At 28.2% G+C, this 26,180-nt stretch overlaps 1 protein-coding gene across 3 annotated transcripts in view; it reads right to left on the reverse strand.

The window, feature by feature from the left end:
* The window catches only part of LOC129984238 (phospholipase A2 'basic'-like), a 116,279-nt gene that overhangs the window by 31,484 nt on the left and 58,615 nt on the right, over positions 1-26,180 (reverse strand). For 2 of the 3 annotated variants that reach the window (XM_056094070.1, XM_056094071.1), the window contains exon 2: positions 12,553-12,654. In XM_056094070.1, the coding sequence (XP_055950045.1) occupies positions 12,553-12,654 (102 nt within the window). Of the gene's footprint in view, positions 1-12,552; positions 12,655-16,637; positions 16,866-26,180 lie in introns of those variants that run through there. The other variant, XM_056094072.1, reaches the window with a different exon arrangement.

The raw sequence follows: 26,180 nt of genomic DNA on the forward strand, positions 1-26,180 counted from the left end.
TCTAGAAAACGTGATCTTTGTAACAAGTTACGCTCCCATTTTAACTCATTTGTATTGTTATCATTAACATGTTCTTAATTCGTTCGATCATTATCAGCTCAGTCCATGACATGCGCTGTCGGATAAGGTTAACACTAAGGCCACGGATCGGTTTGTGATAGTCTTACTCTGTTTATTTCCGGAATATTTGAAATAGGTTAAGGAACACTTTATTTTTCAATAATAGCGATATTATTAACTTGCAATTTTTATATTAATTTGAATTGTTTGATCTTTACATAATAACTAGAATATATTTTTACTTCGAATCGATGTAGTAAATATTTCTTAACAGCGTTTTTAAGAGAAAAAAAAATGTTGAAACGATGCTTCATTATTTTAAATCGTTTGCTAGATTATAATAAAGTTCGGAAACTTATTCAAAATGCTGCTCTTGGGATTTTTAAAAATTAAATTCCAAAATTAGAATATTTCTCCGTTTCGAAGTTTAAAAAAGTTTTTTTAATAATGCAATGCTCATTATCTAAGATTTAGCGTTCACTCGAGGTATGTGGGCTCGAAATAGTTATTTTCATTTAAAAGTTAAATTGCCATTTTTGATCCTTTAAAAAATATATGAAGATTTCGTATGTTTTCTATAAAATCCTTTTCTATAATAATTAATAGATTATTTTCAAAAAAAAAAGTCAACATCATTAAAAATGGAATGCATTTCAATGTTGTACAATAGTTAATTTTTAGAGAAAAACATACATTACCGAAAAAATTACGATCTAAATTTTTATACAATATCCTAATTCTATTTCATAAATATTTCTGACATTCTAATATTTTAACCTTTTCTAAGGCCGTGGGAAGTAGGCTTCCCACCAAATTTATCAATCTTTGTATGAAATTATGTAGGTTGGCATAAGTTCTGACAAATTTTTTTGAGTAAGTCAGAAACTTAGATTCTTCAGTTATTTATCTCAGACAAAATGATGTGTCTTGATTTGTTACTTAATTATTAATTAACAAAGTTAATTAATTAATCAAATTAAATTTATCTAATAAGCTAAATGAATCCCTTTTTTTATTCTAATTTCAAGCCTAAAAATATTTTAACATAATATGACTAGAAAAAATGGCCCTCTAAAGGGTTAAATAAAATAAAACAAACAAAATACACTCTTCTATGACTAAAATTGATGAGTTATGAAGTTTCGAATATTAATATTTTAAAGCATATCAATGACCACCCCGAGGAGAAACCATCTATCAAAGCACGGCGCTTGATAAAAATGACCGTTGATTGGCTTAAAAAATGAAATTCAAATCACCATAGTTCAATAGGTTATAGTCGAAGATAAGTAAAACTGTTTTTACTTAAAATATTAGTGTGTCAAGAATATTTTACTGTCACTGTAGATTTGTATAAAAATTGAGACTTCCTAGTTTTTCAACCTAGCATTTATTGATTCAAACAACGAAGAATATATTTCTTTATTGTTTGAATTTCTTTCATTTAAAACACCCCATAATACACCTCAGATACCTTATATGATAGAAAAGATTGACAAATGCTGAAGTGTAAATTGAAGCCTATATAAACTACTTAAGGCTTGTGACTACATTCAGAATGTATTTTTTGGAAAATGTTATGAAATATTTATATATGAAATACTTTATTATAAAAAATTATATTTTTATATATTATAATAAATTTATAATAAATTTACAAATATTATAATAAATTTATTATAAATATTATAAATATTTATTATTATAAAAAAAATACTTTTGAAACAAACAAATGTATAATTTAAAAACCAAGCGTGACTTAAAAATAGAAAAAAAAATATGGCTTTTCTTATGGTTAAAAAAAGATGTTAAAAAGTCTTATAATTAAGAAGTTTATTAGATTATTTGTTCAAAATCAGGCAGATAACTAGAATTATATCACCTAAATGAAATTTTGAATTTTTGCTCATATTATGAAGCATTAAACAACTGCAAAATACTTATTCTGAGTTTAGGAACTACGGAACTTATTGAAAAATTATTATATTAAATTTTAACAAAAAACTATAAATTGGTTTTCAATTTATGTTTCTTCTCTTTTCTTTTTTTATTTATTTTATTCGTTTTTTTTAAATCGATGTTACCAAAAAGATTTTGAAAAAATATCATTTAAGATCAAATAAAACATTAAAGCGTAAAAAAATATTAAGCGTCTAAATAATTATTGGATTAATCCAAACATTAAGTGCAAAAGTAAAGTTCGAATAGCTTTATAACGAAAATTTTTCAAAAATTAAGAATTATAAACAAAAAAAAAAAAAAAAAAAAAAAAAATTGTATTTGCTATTTCCGCCAAAAGTCGAATCTTCAATGTAGTCACTTATCTTAACAGCAATCTAATAACAAATTGATCAAGATATTTTATTAAATTAGAGATAAATATACTAACTAAATGGTACAGAATTTAAATAAAAATATTCTACAGTCATTCTTTTCTCAGCATAATTTTCTTTTTATAAGCAGAACACTTAACTTATTTGAAATCCTATTGGCCACAACTTTAATTACGTCATTTGCTACCGACATTCGTCACACGAAATTCCTCAAAGACTGCTGTGCTGAAAATGTAAATAACATTCATACAAAATCAATAAATAAAATAACTGGCGGAATACTTGCTTGTACAGAATGCATTTGACAAGTTAGTGTTAAAGACAAAAGTTATAAACCTATTTTGTATTGATTACCGCACATTTCCAAATTATTTTATGTTAATCTTTTACCGATACTGATTAAATATTTATGAAAGTCTCTTCAAAAATCTTGACAAGTCATCAACCTAGATGATGGCTGTTAAATATTGATTTTGAGACTGTCAACACTGTTACGCGGATGTAATAATCACCTGCTGTGACTGTAGATTTATATCAATTAAGTATTTATATTCTACTGTAATTTATTTTATCAAATATTTGAGTTAGGAGTGTTGGAAGCGATGTATTCTGATGGGACGACTCAAACGTCTACAGTTTTGGAATTTAATTATCATCTATGAATTAATTATTACATTTTCCCATACATTTCTTCCTACATGGATTCTAAGACAGGGATTTAAATCTGTCTCAGGCATATGTTTAAAATTACATGAATGGGAAAGATTATAAATTAAAGCATTTTGTTATACGTCTAACTTAGAAAAGAATGATTAATTATCTTTCTGAAATTTAAACAAGTAGCAAGTGCTGTTGTTGTGGTTTATCAAGCAGATATAGCAATCGATCACTCTACTAAGAGTTTTTACAAGTGTATACAATTTCACAATCAGGCCACAAATTTTCATTATTTATCATCTCTGTAAAATATAGTTCAAAGATCAATTATTCTTTTATTGATCGTTTATATGCAGGTAATATCAACTTTGCTGTCTTGGCATGAACTTCTTGTTGTTATATGTGCGGACCGCCATGGTTGAACGTAATTCGGATTCTCAACCTTTCACTGCTGAAAAGTCTACCTGGTCAACTTAGAGTAATAAATCATCTAAACATGAAAAAAAAAACCTACATTTTTTCCGTATTCTAATGATCCGGTTAAAACAAACGTAAATCTGATTAAAAGAAACATAAGCCTTCATAATGAAGGAAGCAGGAATTATGGAGATTTCATGCTTATTTGATTTCTTTGCAGTCAAAATTGTCACCAAAATACCAAAGAAAGTATTACAAAAGCGGTTTATTATTTAAATTAATTTATCTTCCTGTTTTGCTGTCTCAAACACATTTATTTATTTATTTCAAATTTTTAAAAGAGCTATTTCCATGGACTCAGTTTCTTTAAAAATTTCTAAATTCATATTTCATTCCTGTCGTAGCCGATATTATATATATAAAAACACTAAAACGAGTTAATCTGAATCGCTCATTTTTTAAAAATTGATTTTCGAAAAACTAATAAAACATTAAAATAAAACTGAATAGAGCATAAAAAGTTTTAATCTCAGACTTACACAATAAAGTAGATAAAAATAAAACTTTTATGCTCTAGAAAAATATGATTAATCTTTATTCAATTAATTCTATCTTTTTTCGCCAATCTACTTTACTCAAGTTACAGAGAAGTTAAAAAAAATTGCTGTCACGTTAGCAAACTTTTAAAGGCAGTTTTGCATAGTCGCATCAAAATATAAAGTTCATGAAGTAATAACTTTCGTAAGCTAGCAATTGAACAGTTTATTGCGAAACTTATTATTTATTAGATTAGCAAGACAGATGTAAGTTTGCCTTAAAAGATATTATTAATTTGATGCCGAACTTTATTTACACCAAATTTTATTTATAAATGATTTTATGTGCGACTTTTTTCAATGCCTACTTTTTTTAAAGAAAGAATTTAAACTTTAATTTGAGTTCCAGTATGTTAGAATATTACTATCAAGTGGTGTTCCTACAGTAACAGAACTCATATGCAACATTTTTCTGAAATATAATGGTTTAATAAATCTATAATATATTAGCTCAGGTTCATATATTGCACCAGCTGACTAAAATCAGACAAATCGAATAAGTGAATTTTAGCGATATTATTTTATGATTAGAATATAATACTATCGATTTTTTATGAATAATTATTGTGAGAAAAATTACTACAAATAGAAAAATAATTTCCAAATACAATACATACTAGCAGCGTAAGGTAAAATACTTTCAATAAGATTATTTACAGTAAATTTCAATATGCAACAAATTGATGTTAAGGGACATGGCATCTGTATCCCTCATTATACACAATATATTAATTTATTCAATAATAATAGAGAGCTAATCTTTTTTTAAAACTCTTGAACCAAAAGGTAGATAATTCAATCCATATAACCACGTATCAACGCAAAACACATACACAAAATCAGATAAAATATATAAAGCTTCAATAAATAACTAATTCACTTGGGAAGGTGCTGGCACAATTATTATTTTTCAAATGAGCAAATTTTCATGATTTATGTTTTTCCATTTTCCATTTCTTTTATTTATGAGATATGTTATGAATATATGTATTATTTGTATATATTCTTCACTTTTCCTTTTTCCAACTGCAACCATTCAATTATTTTTTTCCCTGTGGATTTATTCTCTTCTTTAAATCTTAGGATGATATATAAACGTTAATTATAATAATCACTAAAACTTTTTCCAGTTTTTTTCACCTACAAATAAAAACACAAATAGTTATAAAAATAGTTAATCAGCTGTCCATTGCACAGAAAATATTAAAAAAAAATCCTTTAAAAAAATTCTTCCTTTTTCTATTAACATTTTGAATGTTAAAATACTCTCTAATTTTATAATTATTTAAAGAAGTTTAGAATAGTTAAAACATAGAAATTTGGATCATGAGAATGACATTTAAATCTCTATAACTTGTCCATATCCTCATAACATGCTTCATTATAAAGATTAACCATAACTAGATGTCTGCATTTGTGGTTTTAGGCAGTACACATTACAACGCACTTTTTATAATCCATTTATTTTACATTTCAATACATTTTTATATTAAGCAGCATGGTATTGATTTATTTTAAATTAATTATTCTTATTTTTTTAAAAACTTTATTACAATAGATTTGTTATTTATTTGTTTATTATGACTCAAGAGACGTAGCATCCACTCTACAAAATATCATTGAAGCAGTAGTTCAGAGTTCGTAAGAATTGTAATAACTAAATGAACACAATGAAACTTATCGAAACCCGATCAGTTTTACTTGATCAAGTACTAACATTATCTTAGTTATTTTGTACTTAATATAACTTGTATTTTTTAAATGAATTTACTTATCTGGAAATTAATAATATGAAGCTTTTTAATACGAATTTTCTAAGGGCTCCTTAGCAACTCAATGACTCCAAATAGCTGCCTACAATGCATAGTTGAAAACGTGAAATTGCAATCAACCCTGATCAAATTTATTTTGCTAGCGGAAGTGATGAATTCAAGCTAAAATCTTTCCTGTAGTGCATCACAGCAATCTAAATTACAGAGCTATAATTTTCTCTCATGAGACAAATTAAACTAATTGTTTTAATGCTTCCATAAGATTTCGTTTTGTAAAATGTTGTGAAAATAATCACCAGAAATATGAGGTGTTGTAAACAAATATGTGTTCACTCATGGGGAAAATAAAAATTTATCAATATGATAACATTTATATAATAGCATGTACTATATGAAAATTGTAATTTCGCTGTGCTATATATATGCAAAAATCATTCAAAACGCCCTAGATGAAAACCGTTGTTTCTGGGAATTATTTCTTGGAATGGAAGTGTTAAAATAAAAAGGTTTTCAAATTTTTTATTTAGATTTTTTTAATTAAAAATAAATTAATATTTAAATTTTTTTTAATAACTTTGGAGCATATTATTGTACAAAAAAATTTTTTTACATTCCTAAAGAATAAAAAAATAATTTTTTAGTTACATCCATTTTATTTCCGTACAATTTTTTTTCTAAATTCAATATTTTTAAGCATTTTTTTTAGGTACATTTGCTTATTTTTTTTAATTACTACATTTTTAGTTACGCGCATTGCAACGATAATAAATACAGTTTTTGTGTTCATATTGTCACTGCTAAATAATTAATTTTAAAAATAAAATAAAGATAGAGAAATCAAACTAAATTTTATCATGCTACAAGGTTTTAAATTAAAAGTTTGAATATTCTTTAAACTTTTTCGAATTATTCAAACATCATAGTGTCAGCGCAAAATATTTAAAATAACGAGTATTAAATTCTTTTCTAAACAATAATGGATTAAATCTTCTAGAAATATCGGTTGCTCTATCAGATAATTTATTATTTCGTCATTCGTATAGATATGTGAAAAAAATTATTCATGCTGATGTTGCTGATATGAATGTTGCATACATGCATATTGCATACATAAGTATTTAATTTTATCTCTGATAGTTCATAACAAAAATTATAACAGATACTAACAAAACTTCTGCAATGTAATCAAATAATTTATACTAGTTATTATTAGAGAGAAACGGGATATTAAGTCACTGTATTGTTTCTTGGCAAAAGATTTGTGATATTAAAACATTATGCGGAGTGGCCTTCTCTAACATTGGTCCAAAAATCTAATTTCAAAACTATTAAAGATATGAATATAATTTGCAAATGGCAAATGCTTTAAAGAAAGGAAAGAGAAAGAAAGAATTGTAAGAAATTTTAAGTTGTTTAGATTAATTAATATACTACTGAAAAAATTACAAAGTAATTACAGATGTTTTTACTATCCACAGTCCTATTAGTTATGTCGCTACAATATTCTTGCGATTCTAACATTTTAAGAGCAAAGATGTTTTATTGTTCTGTGATTATAACTATATATACCCTATAGTAACCTAACATAACCTAATCTAGATAACCTAATATACTCTATATTAAATGATAAACTATTTCAATAACCGTGGAGGTAAAACTCCACCAATCAATAAGCGACACTCGCTGGAGGCATCCGTTGATTTATTCTTTCGTAAAACAATGGAATTCATTCAAAGCTTCACAACCCGGAGAAGGATTAGACATATCTTTATTTAAACTGCTTAATGCATGAAGAATATTTTATTTAATATAGACCAATGGATTACATAAAAATTTAGATTTAGTAATTTTTTTCAGCTGTTCATTTATTGAATAAACCAGTGGAAATGGTCACCCAAAAACTTTCTGCAATACTCTCTAATAACGATTTTTCCCATTGAACGCTTTGCATGGCATTGGGGTACAATAGTTACGAAACATTAACCTTTGGCGTGAGTTTAGTTTTTTTACTGAATCTATCGTGTCTTCTTTGGAGAGTTTCTTGACGATTTATCCCTGGGATGAGGTCAAAAGTATCGGAAAACAGAATTTGTGTTTTAGACACTTTTTTCTCAACCTATTGAAATAAAAGTTTGACACAAAACTACACTTGCAGTTATAAAATCACACACCAAATTTGATATATTTAAGTCATTGTGTATTTGGATTATCGCGTTTACATGTTTTCTAAAGTACAGACCGACATACGGCCAACCCCTAGTAGGATATAGTTCAAAATTTGATAATGGTTTATAATAAACATTTTAAATTTGTATACCGAATTTTATCTATCTAGCTCACTTCGTTTTGTAGTTATCGTGTACTGACTTCAGCCGGGCAGACAGATTTCCTTTGAATTTTGATCAATTTCCTCTGAATTTGCTCAAAATTTGATAGAAATCTGAAAATTTGGTGTAAAGATCGTGTACCAAATTTGATAGAAATATGCAAATTTGGTGTAAAGATCGTGTACCAAATTTGATAGAAATATGCAAATTTGGTGTAAAGATCGTGTACCAAATTTGATAGAAATATGCAAATTTGGTGTAAAGATCGTGTACCAAATTTGATAGAAATATGCAAATTTGGTGTAAAGATCGTGTACCAAATTCCATAGAAATCTGCAAATTTGGTGTAAAGATCGTGTACCAAATTTCATCCTTCTAGCTCAGAGTTTTTGCGTTATCTATCTTTGTCAGACAGACGGACATTTTATAAAAATGTGTTTCCTGAAATCGGGGAGGTCTAAAGCGTGGAGTTTTCTCAAAATCTTGACTTCGAATTCTTTGACGATTATTATATTTACTCTGTTCTTCGTATATGTGAAAGTTAAAATAATATTTCTTTATATTATTTAGAGCATTTTTCCAATTTTAAGTAGACGCCTGTCTCTAACAGTTTATAAATTAATTATTAGGCATCGATTATAGAAAACACTTTGTATAAGTAATAAAAATTGGGAAAAGTTAGCATGATAGAAATTCGTTTTATCCAGAATTTCTGCTAAGATTCCGGAACTGCTGACAGGAAAAGAAACTAGCTAGATAAACATATATTTTTTTTCCTTTTTTTTCTTCGGTTCTGATACTACTAACTAAACAATATGTACTAAAACAGCTTCATTACAAAATTGAAGGTCAATATGTTGAGCCATTCATTCAGTGTTAGTAAAAAGATGCACATAATAGTTGCTGAGTACATAATAATGATATTATTCAAAGGAATAAGAGAAAAAAATCTTATTGTCCATACACAATATGAATACTTAACAATGCTTTCAATTTTATTCAGGCTCTCGAATTTTTTTAGCTATTTTAGTTAATTGCCAAGAATGGAATTTGCATTGGATTGTTTTTAGTTATACCATTCTTAACTTTTTAGAGTACGAAGCATAAATGAAGAATTGTAGTCATTAAAACTCTTTGACCTCGAGAGTTGGACAAATCTCTAATTCTAAACCTCAATGAAACACACACACAAAGAAAATCTTTTTTGGAATAAGATATGTATCTCTGTCTGCCATAAAAATAGACGCTTGAAGAGGAAATATATAGACAAATTAAATTCATTATATGGTCTTTATATCAAGATAGTCGATCTGCTACAAATGTTGAAAGAAATCCGACAACGGCAAATCTGTGATAATCTGTACATTCAAGCTCATGCAAAAAAGAGAGATGAAAAAGCAATTTTAACTTGTCATCTTGAAACAAAAATTATAGTCTTGCGACAAATTTAAGATTAAAGCCATACGCAGAAAAGGCGCTTTTCCAACTGTACATTTAGTTATTTTTTTATAAATATAACCATGCTTACTCTCTATCTCTAGTAATAATAAAGATGAATATATGGCTCTCCATAGGCTAGATTGTTTGATCTACAGCTACCAAATTTCGGACATATACATTTTGGAAGATGATATCGTGCATCTTGGAGTGATTTCTAGTAATAATAAAGATGAATATATGGCTCTCCATAGGCTAGATTGTTTGATCTACAGCTACCAAATTTCGGACATATACATTTTGGAGGATGAAATCATGCATCTTGGAGGGAGTTTTAAAAAATATTAATTATAATTATAATTCATTAAAAAATAAGCTAGATTTTGATGTTTTTTTGCGATAACTTCCATACATGAATGTTACATTGTTTCCAGATTTAAAGAATTGTCTTTTTAATGATATCAATTTGATAGCCGTACAAATTTTTTCCTGAATATTGGCAATTTTTAAAAAATATTCCATTTGTCTAATTTCCAACGATTATTGTATTACTGACTTGAAATTCAAAAGTTATCTTTATTGTTTCATCAAATATTTAATCGCCTGGTTTTTTTTCATTAAAGAAGTTAAGGAAGAATGATTCGGTTTAATATCAGTATAATTTACAAGATGAATGAACAAAATGAAGTAAGTTCAAGTTGTATCCCAAAAAATGATGCCCGCGCCAAACTGTAAAATTTTGAAAAAAAAAGGAAGAAAATACCGCTGTTTTTTCTTTTTATTTATAGCGTTCACACTTTCTGTTTTGCACTTGGAATTTTACTTAATTTTCAATGACAAATTTAACTAAAAATTAAAATTTACTCACTTTTTTGGTTTTATTCTTTTCTCTATGGAAATAAACGAGAAAAAATTAATTGTCAGCTAAAATAAATTGTAAAGAATCCTGAGAAAAACATTAAAAATGCTAAATAGGCATATATTGTTATAAAGGCAATCAATATATATCAAATGAAACCTTTCTAACTCATCATTAGTGCCAAATTTGATATTTACTTTGGCAATTTAGAATTTTTCAAAACTTTTGCATCTTTTAAACAGATATCTTTATTTTCTTGTATTTATCGATGTTCTTTCTATATTTTGCCAGATGTAATTAGTAACCTTTATAAGCAAAAAGCGAAATCTTTTAAAATTATTTGGTTAACTTAATAATTACGGTCTATGTTATAATATTGAATATATTATATGGTATCGCATTAATTATGTATAATTATTGTGCATTTAATTAAACATTAATAGCATATAATTAAACATTAATCATTGCATACAATAGCATATCATTACACATTAATCATTGCATACAATAGCATATAATTAATAAATTTAATAATTTAATGCAAATAAGCGATAAATGATAGATATATATATATTTAAATTATTTAAGTAATTTTTAAATTTTAATTTTAAGCTCTACGTTTGTAGTTTTCCTGTTCTTTAGCATTTACTTCCATCTTTTAGAATTCATGTTGAATTCTTCTACAACTACCAATGAATCAAAGCAATCATCATTTCAAGTTAATTATATGCATTTGTCCAATTTTTAAGAGCGATAGATTATTTTCACATTCACAGAAAGTGTATTTTCATAATTAATTTTAACAATCGAATTTTTGGCGTTTTTTTAATCAGATCCGCTTTCATCTCTTGTACTTTCTCACACTTCTTTCTGGGTTCGTCCAATTAATTGAGAATCAATATCTTATTGGATTCATTGGGCTCAGATAACTTTCTTTTAAATTCCCCACAAATGGAATAGCAAAATCTCCCCTCCCCCCACACACATCTTTCAGAAGTAAATAAATGATAGATGTTCATTATTTGGTATATCATGTTTTATATGATGTCTTATTTAAGCTTTTAGTTATTACAGATACATACAAGTAAAAAAAATAACATTTCCAGCTTGTTAATTTTAATTATTGATGCAATGAGAAAGAATCATATATCGAAGAAAGGAGATGCAGCAGATAAATACATTTTGATTTTCCACATACAACCAGTAGCATGAAAGGAGGAAAAAAAAAACTTTATATATATTACTTGTAACTTATCTTACTGAAAAAAGATGATAAATAATAGGGCTGATAGGAAAAATTATTTCATCATTGAAAAATATATTTAAATTTCATACGGCCTTAGCAGAATTACGGCTAATTTTCGTTTTTTATATCATAAAATTTCATAAATTTTTCAAGATATTTCTGAAATGTTTTTATCTTACATATTATTTTATTAAGATTCAAAAATCCAATTCTGATAAAAATAATATGAAAAAATAGGAATATCAGCAAAAGTTGAGGAATACAATTTCTTGCTTAAATGTAACAATCCCACTAACTTGAATAACTTTAATTAAAAAAAATTAAAGCTCAAACTTATTGAAACTTTAATCATAAAAAAATTAGCAATAATTATATTTAAAAACCTAAGATTTAACTTTAAATTATGTTTTGAAAATAAAAATGTTATTTTTCTACAAGCAAGAATCAGAATTCTAGAAAGGTTTTTTTTTTTTTTAATTATTATTATTATTATTATTGTTTGGAAAATTTTAAAATATTATAACACTTTTTAAAAAATACAGTACTTTGAATTTCACTTTATTCACTTCAAAAAAATTAAATTAAAACAGCAAAAAAATGTTAAAATTTAAAATAATTTAAATATTAGAATTTTACCATCATTTAATATATCTATTTTTAATTTTAATTAAAAAAATCTACCAAGAAGTTAATTAAACTATTAAATAAGAATAGAATATTTTATAGACATTTATTAAATTAAAAAATTAAATACTTTACATATTTTAACGTTGAACAGATGTTTCGAAATATTTTAGCAAACGATATTAAAAAAGAAAAAAATAAAATAAAATAAATAAAATGCTTACCGCCAAGAAGACACCAAACGACAAAAGATGCTATCGTCCACATTGTTGTTACTTCAGAGACACGGGGCCCGGCCGCTAAGTTTGGTGTGTTTGCTGGCCTTCCTGATAAAAGTGAAAGCGATTGATCAAAAGGAAGAACAAGAAAAGGCTCCAAGCGACCTAAATAAAAACGCTCGTAGTACAACTTTCTTTCAACCGTGGTCATTCATGTGATACTAATGGATGTCTTCCTTGAGACTTATGCTCGCATCGTTATGGACAACGGAAACGGACTGATCTAATTATTGTTTTGATTATAAATATTCAATAATAGTTTGCTTATTATTTTAATTAAAAAGACCCGACTTTAAATTTTCCGTATTATTTTGTGAAAGAATATTGTGCAGCTATTCGAATCATCTTATAATGTTAAAAAATTTAAAAAAGCAGCGATGAAGTTAAAATAATTTTAATTCAGAACACGTTTAAAAGAGGAGATAAGAAAATAGGAAATTCCGTTACATTTTTATGCCTTACGTATTTTTTAAATACAATAACGATTTTAAGTAAAAGATTATAGAGAAAGTCAGATTAAAGTAAAGTTATGATTGTAATCATAGTAGTAGCAGTTACGGTTTTAACGACTTTTAACTAAACTTTTAATAACTTTTTAACATTTCCATTTCAAAATACAGTTTTAACTTAGGTTTTAACATTTTATACGGATTAACAACATTTCCTTTCAAAATAAATAAATAAATAAAATTAAACACGGAAAAAAATTTGTAATGTTTTAAAAAATAAAAACATTACAATTTTCCTCTTTTTTGAATTTCTCTTTTTAAATTTTTCTAAAAATGTGTCAAGAAGGTGCTATTAAATAAAAACAAAATATTTGAAAAGAAAAATTACTAAGCCAATAAAATCCCTGGAATTGAAGTACTATCTTCTTGGTCCAAGTTTCGGAGGGAAGATGTTGTTTTGGTTTAGACAGGTCAGCAAAACAATTTTAACACCAGGACTGTTGAATCCTGTTTTAATCTCCAAAATGATTCCCTTTGTCACGAATGCAATAGTATTAATTACACATAATTCCCACATGCAAAAAGTATACATATTATAGAGACAAATTTTGGACTTTTCTACAATTAGATAAGCAAGATATATCCTTCAAAAATGTTTTGGGTAAAATAACTGCAAACAATACCAATCTGCAAATTTCTTTTCAAGCGATGAAGCATTTCAATATCTACTAACTTTATTGACCACATTCTGTTGAGACTTTATTTTTTGAGACTCTTATCACCATTCTGTGTTGCGGGAACCGTCTGCCCTTTTATACCTCTTCTTTTCACTGGAACTTTAGAATCTCGAATATGGACTAAATCGCATCACCGCAACTGCTTTGTAACTATCAACTGACTGAAGCTTCATCTGGAAACAGGGGATGGCAGCAGTTGTTGCTATAAATCCCAATCTCCTACTTCTTTGAAGTTAAGTTAAGCCAATAAAACTGAATTCTTTATGATATTTTAGCACTTGGCGATATTTTTATGTTTCGATTTTAAATAATTTAGCAAACGATATTAAAAATGAAGAGTTAAATATTACGCTTATTATTATTATGTCAGAATTAGACTTTATTTATTTAAGTGCTCCATTTGGCATACATTGATTTTTAATCTGAAAATGCTTTTAACACTTTTATTGGAAAACGGTAAAAAGTTGTAGAAAATATTTTTCAATGCGCATATTAAGTAAGGGTATGTAGAATATACTTATGGGTTCTAAGAAATTTTTAAAATTAATTAATTCTTAGAAATGTATGCTAATTAATTTATTTTAATTATTATTCTGTAATTTATACACCTAGCCATGCTTACAATACTCATAGAAAGCATCTGGAATTGCAGATCTCCCATACGAGCTAATGAAAACGTGTTGCTTCAGTGCAATTCCGCCAAATAAGGGTTTAAGATAGTACATATATTTTTGCCGGCGTCCTGTCATAGGGGTAGCGCGTCTTCCCAGTGATCTGGGTGTCCTGGGTTCGAGTCCCGGTTTGGGCATAGTTGTTCTTCCATTGTTCTATCTGTGAGATGTGTGAATGTACCCTCCTGTAAAAAGGGGCTGTGCAAGCGAATGAGTGATGCTTGAGTAGCAAAGTCGTACTCTTGGTCTTATTTGGCGCTACTATAAAAACAAGAGGCGCTCCCCCACAGGCTTGAATCGCTGTCTTCGTAACAGAGGGCTTGTCCATGGCTAGTGCCATACGAAACAACAACACATATATTTTTAATTAATTTTTTCTGTGGTACAAAATTTAAAAAGTGTGAGAACCTCTACATTATAAGGTGTAGCAGAGGCTGAAATTAAATGGCATGAGGGCGACTCCACTTTTAGAGCTGATTTTGATTAAATAGAATATAGGCAAGAAAATTTTATATCTTAATTGTTTTCTAAATCAAAGCAAATTTATCTTTGCTATTTTGTGTCTAATTTCATTATAATAGTAAGTTTTACTTAGACGTTGAAATATTCAATTTTTCGTAAATTAGACAGAGTTCAATATTAAAAGCATTTTGGTTTCACTTTTATTATATATAATAAAATCTCGATTAGCCGTTAGCAGCTTATCCATTTAAAAAATTATCTGTGGCTGTTAGTCCCAAAAACTTGAATCTTAAATATAAAAGGATGTCTCAACATAAAAAAAAATATTACTGATTTTTTTTCTTTTTTTTTTTTTACAAATAGTAAACCAATAACTTGCAATAGAGATTTCTATCATTCATATTGATTAAATCATTATTGAATATGCAGGCCTCTAACCAAAAATTAAAAAAATTCATTTCAAAAGAATTTTTGCATTTTTCTTGTCCCTTTTCTTACCATTTTGTGAATTACTTAAGGTTTCCCGCGCCAATAAACTCCGTTGATAATCGGAAGTTCAATGTATTTCCGCTTAAAAAGTAAGAAGTGTTTGATTGGCATAAAATCCTTTAAAAACAGTTATATGTATTTAATTACTTGAATGAAATACATTGAATGAAATGTCTTATCAAGATGAAAAAGTTTGAAAATGTCGATATCAAAATTTCGAAATTTGCATTAAATTTATAGTATTGAATACTGCTTGTAATTCGATATAAAATAATAATTCAAAATATAAATACTTGCAATTCAAAAATTATTCAGTGAAACGGCAAAACTAACACAAAAAGTCACTTAAAATGTAATCAAAGATAATGTTGTATAATTAAATTAGCTGGAAAGTATTCAGTGACTATATAGCTGTTTATTTCTTTTATTACTCGTTTAAAATTTTAAATATTTCTTATAATCGAAAAAAAAATTAAAAGATTGAAACGCGAATGAAATTTCTTCAGACAAAGTTATAAGTTAAAAATCAGTCAATAGCTAAAACAATATTTTTGACTATTATTTAGCTTTATTATAAACGTCAAATAATATTTTTAAAATTAAATTTAATTTTTTAAAATATTTTACTGTATGTTAAATTCATATGTATACTTGCTATTTACAGTTTACTAGTTTGCATTTACTAGCTATTAAAAAATACATACATCAAGCAGTTGAAAATAAAGTTATTCTGCTTTAAACATTTTCTTTAAAAAATAAAGCCACTTTTAAGAATTAAAAAAAAATTGCAATTAACATTTTACATAGACTGCATTTTAAAAGAGCTGCAAATCATTTATATTATGCACATTCATAAACAAAACTGAAATCTTAAAAGTCAAACTACAAATAAAGATTATTCACTGAATATTCATGAACAAAATTATATAAAAAACTTACATGCAGATGGCTTTCAAATGCAGACAGAAAATGCAACAAATTATATTTCATAAAATGCATACTGGCTAAAAATAAAATTATCCTAAATAAAGCATTTTTTTAAAAAATGTGATGCTTTACTCAAGAAATAAACAAAAATATTTTTTGCAGTTAACGTTTTGTAAATTATTACATTTCAACAAATATCAAATTATGCAATAATAAAAAATGAAATCCAAGCAATTAAATTGAAAATAAAGATTATTATTATAATATTCATGAACAAAATAATATTAAAATCTTACATGCAGCTGCATTTTCAGAAGCAGACGATAATGCGATAAATTTCCTTTTCGTAGACTACATACAAAATAATTCTTTTAGTCGTTTTCTCTGTCTGAAATTCTAAATACTGATTTTGATTTTACAATTGGCTTGCTAGAACAGCTAAAATCAAGAGTTCCTCAGGCATTGGCCAAAACGTTTTTAAAATACAAGGTTCAAAATTCAATAGCAAATTTCCTTGGAAGTTAGCGGACAATAACATTCAAAAGCTATAATGTAAAATGCCACTCGTGACAAAAGAATATATTTTAAAACCGTTTACTTGAAAGCTGTCATGTATCACATAAGATGCCATTTAATAGTATCTGTGGCCATTTTCTTTGCGTAATGTGTGAAGATCCGATATAAAAACTATTTTGAGTCCATTTTTTTCCGTTTTCTTTTATTCGAAGCACCTTATTGTCTTTTAAGTATGGAATGGACAACAATAGAACGAAAAAGCTTCCAGCTGGTTGCGAATATCGATACTTCCTGTTCTTAGAACATTACGAATCCATACTTTCCAATTACATTGTTTTGTTCTATTTGCTATTTTGTTGTCATAGCTATGGTTGAGTAACAGCCCGGAAAAATTTTTTAATAAATTTCTCGCCAATTATTAATGGTTATAAAATTCATCACATATATTTGAATAACTTCTCTAAAATGAACGCAATTCAATGGTAAGAGTTAAAATATAAATTACCTTTTAATGTAAGAGATTCATTTAACTGTTCTTATTACGTCTGGCAGCTTATATATAGGCTTCGAGTGGTAAAGTGGCTTTTATTTAAATATCTTGTTTATATTTTCTATTTTGATTCTTTTATGTCATTTTGCATTGTTATTGCTTTGTATTATTGTTCAGAACATTAAATACATGTTCCATGAATAGGAGATGGAAAAATTTATGTTCAGCAAAATAATTAGAATAGGCTTTAGAATTTAAACATAATGATGTATATGGACTAAAAGTATTATTTGTATGTTGTAACGTGTATAATGCAAAAATCTTTTAAAATGCAGATCTTTGGATTTAGATCTGCCAAATTTGATCTTAATTACTTCGTGGATAGTAAATTCTCAATAAGAAAGGCTTTCAATTTGTTTTTTATTTAGACTTTTGCACTTAAAAATAATAACAATACTTATGTTTTTTCTAAAATAACCTCGGAGCATTTTATTACGCTAAATAAATTCCGACACCACTTTAAAATTACAAAAATAACCTTTTTAGAAAAGCAATTTAATGATTAAAATTTTTTTAAAATGTATTTGGAAAGGATAATTGTTTTGATTTTTTTGTCTAGAGAATTTATATTCACACTTATTTAATGATATTAAATGGATTTTTATGAGTGTGTTTTATCGCTGTTATATAAGTAAAAGCAAATTTTATCAGACAAAAGGTTCGAATTTGTTTTGAATTTTGATTGCATTTATTTAGCTAATAGATTTTACCATATATACTTTTAACAATTTTCCGTTTTAATTTTTTTTTTTTTTTTGATGAAATTGCGATTTTACTCTGCAAAGTATATTTATTAATAGTCGCCTTTGGCGAACCACTGATTTCTTGGGGATATTGGAAATTAAATATAAACCAATATTCTTAGCGAATCTCATGAGCTCAACTTGAACCCTTCCCTCACTCATCTTGTAACCGCCTGTGCTGAAATTAAAATTTTTAGTCAAAAGATTTTCAGTGCTAGGGCCTATCGCTAGCCGGGGAGTGGAAATCTACTAGTTTCGCTTATGTATTGAGAGTAGGCATCTTGAATCAGCAGAGGGCAAATACGAAAAGAAAGAAGCTATAAGAATATTGACTATTAATAGCTTCTCCCCGCCATTAACAATTTTTTTAAAAAAATTCACCTCGCCATTCTTTTTTTTTCTTTTTTTTCCATCTTATTTTCTGGTAATAATGACATATAGAAAACGCAAAAAAGGAATGAAAACGTTCTAAAAATTCTTTTGGAATGATAAGTCTTTATATTTAAATGAAAGATTCTGAATTAAAGAATTAATTTCCAAAAGCTCCAGAGCAGACGATTTTTATAAAAAAATAGATTCAAAATTCGTTTATCAGCAGCGATAAAATGGAAATTTATTTAAAAAATGGTATACTAAATGTTTTTGTTAATATTCAAAATAATCTTACTCAAAAAAAGAATTAGTGCCATACTTAATATTTAAATGAATTTTTTTATCATTTTCTAATTAGTTTTAGTTTTTCATTTGCCTTAAAATTCATGTAGAAGGTCTACAACAAAATAACAAATATTAGCAGAAGAGTTGCAAAAGGAATTACACAACTAAATTTGGGTTTACCATATTAACGTCTTTAGGAGAAAGAAAAAGAAAGAAATTAAAAAAATTTCATCCTCAAAAAGGTCATCGAAGAAATGACTTGAATAAATTTTTAAATAGCATGTCTGTTCTTTTAGAATTCTTTGCCATCTTTAAGATTTTTAAATTATTTCTTATCGATATTTCTTTTCGAAATTATAGAACAAATTTTAGAATATGATTAGTCGACTTCTCCAAAATCATAAAATTTTTGTCACCCAGTGTACTTTAAATATGTTTAGTACTAAATCTGGTAAATTACTTGAAAAAAGTCACATGTGATGGAAATGTGGACAGTGCTTTTAAGGCTAATTAATTAAATTATATAATAACATTTTTTGCAGTTGAAATTTTATTTCTGATTGTATGAATTTAATGTTCCGTTCCGAGATACACTGATGTACAAAAGTCATAACCTTGCTAACATTAAATTGCCAAATATAAAAATTGTACTTTAAGTACCGAAATATAAAAAAATAATTTAAGAATAAACTTAAATGAAATGATTATTGCAATTTTCTCTGAAAAATAGAGGCCATTACATATTTATTATATTAGAATCTGAACATTATAAAAAAGTTAAACTGAAAGAATAAATATATGAGTTTTTTGATTTTATCAAATTTATACTTATATAAAACTCAATGTGTGTATGTGTTGGCGCTCTTCAGGCCAAATCGTCCGATCTACGGTTACAAGATTTGGCATATGCATACCTTGGAGGTCGGGAATGTGCATCTGGGGTCTCTTTTTTTTTTGAATTTTTAATTAGAATTTCAATTATTAATTAAAAACTAACTTTCTCGCCAAAAAGATCTTTTCGTTTCCCCACCGCCAAATGAGTAAAGCTTCAGATTTTTTCCCCCACGCTAACGAGGATAGGCTTAACTTATTTCCGGCCGATTATTTCAAACGATTCTGTTCATTTTCTTAGTGTTTGATGCATTTAAAATTTAACATTGTTAATTAATCGATCTTCCAGATTCATTCTGAAATACTTTTGAATTAAAATAAAAAAGAATAAAGGAAATTGAAAATCTCTAATATGAGTAGCCTTACCCCAACTGGCGTAGAAAATTCACGCATTTGCGTTACCATAATTGGCTTTGAAGATTCACGCATGCGCATTGTGTTCTTATTGTTGACAACTCTATTTTCAACGGATACGGACTTGATTTTGAAGGCTTAACATGTTTCCGACCGATTATTTCAAACGATTCTGTTTATTTTTTTAGAGTTTCATGCATTTAAAACTAAACATTGATAATTAATTGATCTGTTCATGATGAATCTGAGAAATTTTTCTAGAAAACTTCTTGAGATATTACATAAATTAAGAAAGATATTCTTTATTGCCCATAAGGTTTAAATACTCAGCGATTCTGTTTTCAGTACTCATATTGAAAAAAAGCTTCGTTTCTGTAAAAAATGCTATTATATTTCCTTCTTAACCATTTCTTCTTTAATTTAAAGCATAAATTCTACGGGAGCTAACAGAAAATTAGAGAGATACATATTATGTTATGGCTGAAGTCCTTTATAATATTATGAATGAATTATATGACTATCAAAATTTGAAGCTTTAAAATATTTTGATGAAGAAGCTATTAAAATAGGAGTTACATAAAATATTTAATTATTCAAATTTTAACGAGCATTAAGATTGGCGAACCGGCTGGTCGCCAAAGGCGGCTAGTATATAATTAATTTTTTTAAGGCACATTTCGTACTGCTTTCAGAAAATCCTATAAGTCAAATTAAAATTTGTATCAATGTAAAAGTCAGTTTCAAAAATAAGAAAAAAATTCATTTTCATGAATAAATAAAATAGCTGACATTGTTGGTACGATTTGCTTTCAAGAAGCTTAAACTCTGAAAAAGAAGAAAAAGAAGCTTAAACTCCGAAATGATTCCTTTCTAATTAAGTTTTAAAAAAAACCCATCGAACCAAGGTTTTTTTCCAGTCAACTGAACTTTTATTCAACAAAAATAATTTATTTATAAAGGTGTTGCCACAAAAATTATGATAAATAAATGAAAGAAAATTTTAAAGGTTCTAGTGCGTTCGCTCATTCACTTGGTTTATAGTATAGACTGGAAAAACTGACAAAACAATCAGAAAAAGATGTAATAAACAATAAACAAGAGAAAAAAATGAATGTAAAAATGATTATGTACCTCATTTAGAAGTAATGATTTCAAATTCCATATTATTCAGAAACCCATTCGAAACTGTAATGCCTCTAAAATAATCGAATATCCGTATTCCAAGTAAAAAATAGCAATTTAAAACACATTTTCACACTTGCACATGCAGTGGAACAATTATCTTAATCTTCTCTCTAGAAACGAATTCAACAAATGAAAATAAAACCAATATTTGCACGAAAAAACGGAAGTTAGAAAAAGAAAATAAACGGGTCAATTCTACCAAACGACATTTAGATCTTTACACTTGAAATCATTTGATCCCATTTCGGATCTTTTCTTCCGCTTTAACTATGTGTTTTAGTCTCTTGGATTCAATGCTATTCATTCAAGCGTGCACTACGGAAGAGAAAAGAGTTTTTTTTATTATTTTTTTTTAATGATGATATCATTGGATGGTGAAAGTTACAGAGTCAAAATAAAAAAGGCTTTGTTTTGGATTAGAATAAGCTCTTACGAAATCTTTAGAAAGGAGAATTATTGTCCGAAATTCCATCCGTTAGTCAAAATACAAAAAGAGAAACGTTTTCTTTTAGTCGGATAAATGTTTATGTACCGGAGTCAATTGCGACATGCCTCTTGAAAAAAAAATCATTCGAAACCTTTTACCGGGCAAAAATGTTGAACCTAGCTACCAAATACGACAAATAGTTATTTTTTGGGTAATAGATGCTCGCTGAGAAAAGACTTACTAGGATTTTCACTAAACTATAATTAAATATTTAATAAGATATAATACAAATAGAAAATTGATGTTATCTTAACATATTTAATTGATATATTTTTTTTATTTGAGGTAAATGTAATTTTGCACTTCGAGGGAATATTATCAAAATTTCAGTCCCGATATATATATATATATATATATATATATATATATATATATATATATATAATATGTATGTGTGTGTGTGTGTAATGATGCTTTAAATTTTAATTTCAATTTAATTAATTTTTCAGATTTTATCTTAATTTAGCCCATAGTAACTTTTTTCTAAAATATTCTCTTATTTCTTGATCCAATTCCACTGTCTTTACTTAATTAATTCAAGAGAAGCTATATAAAATTGCTCCATCGGCTACAAGTCCAACTTTCCCACACTCCGCGTGAAGAGACAAAATACCGCTGATGAGACAAATTCTTTTTTTTTAAATCTCCCTGTGTTTTCCCTACCTCTTCGACGTATGTAACGAAAATCCCTATCGAAAATCCCTGTGAAGAAATATTTTCCCTATCAAAATCATAGGTTATATAAGAACAGGAATAAAATGTCCAAGAGCTTTTTCCTCATTTTTTCCTTTCTGTGTCGTTCGGTGTGCTCATCGCTTGTACATATGCCTGCTTCTTGAAAATGAATTAAAACGACGTCACGAAATCAAGTCTTTTCGCTGTCTTCAAACTGCATTCTGCTTCGCATAAAATAATGCTTACACACACACACACACACACACACACACACACACACACACACACACACACACACACACACACACACACACACACACACACACACACACACACACATATATATATATATATATATATATATATATATATATATATATATATATATATATATATATATTATTATTATTAATGTATTTTTTACATAAAGATGATCCATACATTGAAAAAGATTGGGAACTAATTCAGAACTAATCTAGTCATATTAACCATGCACCAGGCCGTCGAAGAGACGGATCTTCGTGACTGTACCATACTGAAGTGAATCATTCAGCAAGTCTGCGATCCATCTACCTCGGCACAACATAGGAAAATATGTACTAAGAAGTGCGCTTGATATTTACCATACGTCAGTTTTTTCACTCTTGTTGTTGTTGTTATTTATACCCCTTGGATTGAACTCCAGTTCAAACCAAGTTTAAAAGATCGGGGAAAGAGGGGTGCAGAAGCTTCTAAGGGTAAGGACCCCTGAGCACCCGAGGACGGAAGTCTGACTTTTAGCTCATGACACTCACACACATTCGCTTGCACAACCCCTTTTTACTGGGGCTTTTTCACACACCTCACAGATAGAACCCAGGTCCGAAACAGATAGATAGCCGGCGTCCTGGCCTAGGGGTAGCGCGTCTTCCCCGTGATCTGGGCGTTCCCGGATTCGAGTCCTGGTTCGGGCATGGTTGTTCTCTTTTCATTCTTCTACTGAGGAACTTAATCTTAACATTCATTTATTATGCTGTATAAATGAAAGTTGTGTCTAATAGAATGAAGAATGAAGATAAAAAAATTAAAATTCTATACTAAAAAATTATTGATATACAATAAATCATTGCTGAGTATAGATTAGAGAGCAATTTTGCTCATATTTATTGTTTTGATACCATTTTATGGTTTCCAAGATCAACATTTTATTTATACGCGGAATGGGAACTTCAATCCTCTTTTACCAAGTACATAGCAGACCATCGGCAGAAATTTTCAGCAATTTTCAATGATTTCAGTCAATTGAAAATAAAGTCAAGGAAACTGTGCATATTACAAAAGCAATTAAAGAGAAAGATTTTTAGCTACGGAAGAAGGAAAAGTCAAAGAATTAATCGAGAATGACCGTAGAAAAAGATAAATGAAGAGACGGATGGTTTACCACCCGACAATAAAGGCAGAAACTTCAAGGTTAAGCAAACTGTTAAAAATATTCAGGGATTATCTGATTCTCCAGTTGAGGTTAACCCAAATGAAGAAAGAAGAGAATACTATCAGGGACAGTGGAAAATTCTGTTGTTGTCCAAAATAAAAGTTGTCAGTCTTTTTAAAAATAATTTCATCATGTATTAATAACTTCACTTATTAGCCTTCAATAAATTCAAGGGCTCTTTTTCGCTTTCTTGTAAACGTAGTATAGAGAAAGTATAGTAATCGTCAAAAAATTCAAACTGGATATTTTGACGAATCTCCACATTTGTGGAGATCTCTCTGAATTCGAAAAGCACATTTGTGGAAAATGAACGTTTTTCTGTCTGTGAGAAAGATAACTCAAAAACGCTTTGAGGTAGACGGTTGAAATTTGGTACAAGGCCATCACAACAAATCTGTAGATTTCTATCAAATTTTGAGTAAAATCTATTCAGATGAAGTTCGTCTATTCTAATGAATTTTGAGTAAAATCTATTCAGAGGAAGTCCGTATATTCTAATGAATTTTGAGTAAAATCTATTCAGAGGAAGTCCGTCTATTCTAATGTAAATTAACGCGCTAATTACAAAACGAAAACCGCTAGACAAATAAAATTCCGTACACAGATTTAACATCTATAGTGAAGTCATTTGCCAAATTTTGAGTCGGATCCTTTGAGGGATTCGTTGTCTGTCGGTCTGTTCTTTCGGAAGTATGTAAACGCGATAACTGAAAAATGCAATGACTTAAATACTATATCAAATCTGGTATGGGATTTTGTGACCACAAGTGCAGTTTTGGGTCGAATTTTTTTCAATCGATTGAGAAAGACGTATCTAAAACACAAATTTTATTTTCGGTGTTTTTAATCGCATGCCAAGGCCAAATAACTCGCCAAGGGTGATATGATAGATTCAGTAAAAATTCTAAATCCACGCCAAAAGTTAATATTTCGAAACTATTATATGCCACTGCCGTGCAAAACGTTTTCTTGCATGACAAGCTTATTAAAGAGTATGCGAGAAAGTTTTGTGGAGACCTGTCCCCGCTGATTTATCCATCCAACAATGGACAGGAAAAGGAAATAAACAGACCAAAAGGAATCTACGAAAAAAAGTTATGAACAAACATGGTTACTTTCCGACATAATCACTATGAATATTCAAGCATTTGTTATAACGCTGCACTCTATTCCCTCTATGAAGAAGGTAACCGCTAGCAATGTCTGATGGTCCTTTCAAACTATTCATCGGTGTAGAAACTTTAGCCTCTTAGCGAGGATGAAAATCATTCAGCTCTAAGCTACTTTCTGGATGAAGATGGTCGCAGGAAGGGACGATATGGACACATTTCTATAAATTATCAGAGTAGGAAAAGTTTAGTTTCGAGCCCTTATTTTTTCCCCCTTTTACTGCAATAATATTGCCGCACAAACCAGAATAACCAGCAATCGTCGTTGTTCAATCGGCAAAAGCATCTCATTTCTGATTGGTTTGACCATGGTTCGAATCTCAAAAAGCGTTGTTTTATCCAGAGATTGCAATTCTTTTATTTAAAATATTATCTATTGTTTATTTAAGATCTGGAAGGTTCTAGATCTTTCTGAAATATTCAAATTGGGTTGTTCTCGAACATTAGCCAAAAAATATTAAAGCATATCCCTCCCCTTCTCCTTTGTCACATTTGTAGCAACTAGAGAAAAATATTTTTGAAAATGGAGTGGGCTTCTAGAAAACTTTTCACACATCTAATAAAGGTGTTATACCTCCTACCACCGCATAAAATTGTGAACCTTGGACAAGGTCGTTAACATCACGAGTGCTCAGAGTTTTATTTTCAGAGTCCAGCATATGAGATTTTGTGCTTTATAGAGTAGTGAAAAAACCTGAATATTTTAATTAGTCTAATAATTGTCATCTAATTTGCTATTGATCAAATTAGACGACAATATGGCAAAACACTACACTTTTAGTAACAAAATCATGTATCGAATATCATTTTTTGATCATAGGCAAAATCATTGTGTTTTTAAGTTACCACATATGCATGCATGCGAAAGTGCAAACCACCCGACGGTCAATCCTTTAATGGATTTGATTCAAAATTTTATTTGAATTTATATTTTAAATTTAAAACTGTGTATCAAATTTATTTATCCGAATCGTTGCATTTTGGGGTTGTCTCATTTAGGTATATGTGATATTAGAGACTGCAGACTATTAACCCTTCGACTCATTTAATTCAAAGTTTCTCAAACATTACCACTTAAGATGCTAAGTCTATGTACTAATCTGTTATACATCTTTAGTCCCTAGTAATCTCAGACAGCTAA

The sequence above is a fragment of the Argiope bruennichi genome, chromosome 9 (assembly GCF_947563725.1).
Source record: "Argiope bruennichi chromosome 9, qqArgBrue1.1, whole genome shotgun sequence".
NCBI classification, from domain to species: domain Eukaryota; kingdom Metazoa; phylum Arthropoda; class Arachnida; order Araneae; family Araneidae; genus Argiope; species Argiope bruennichi.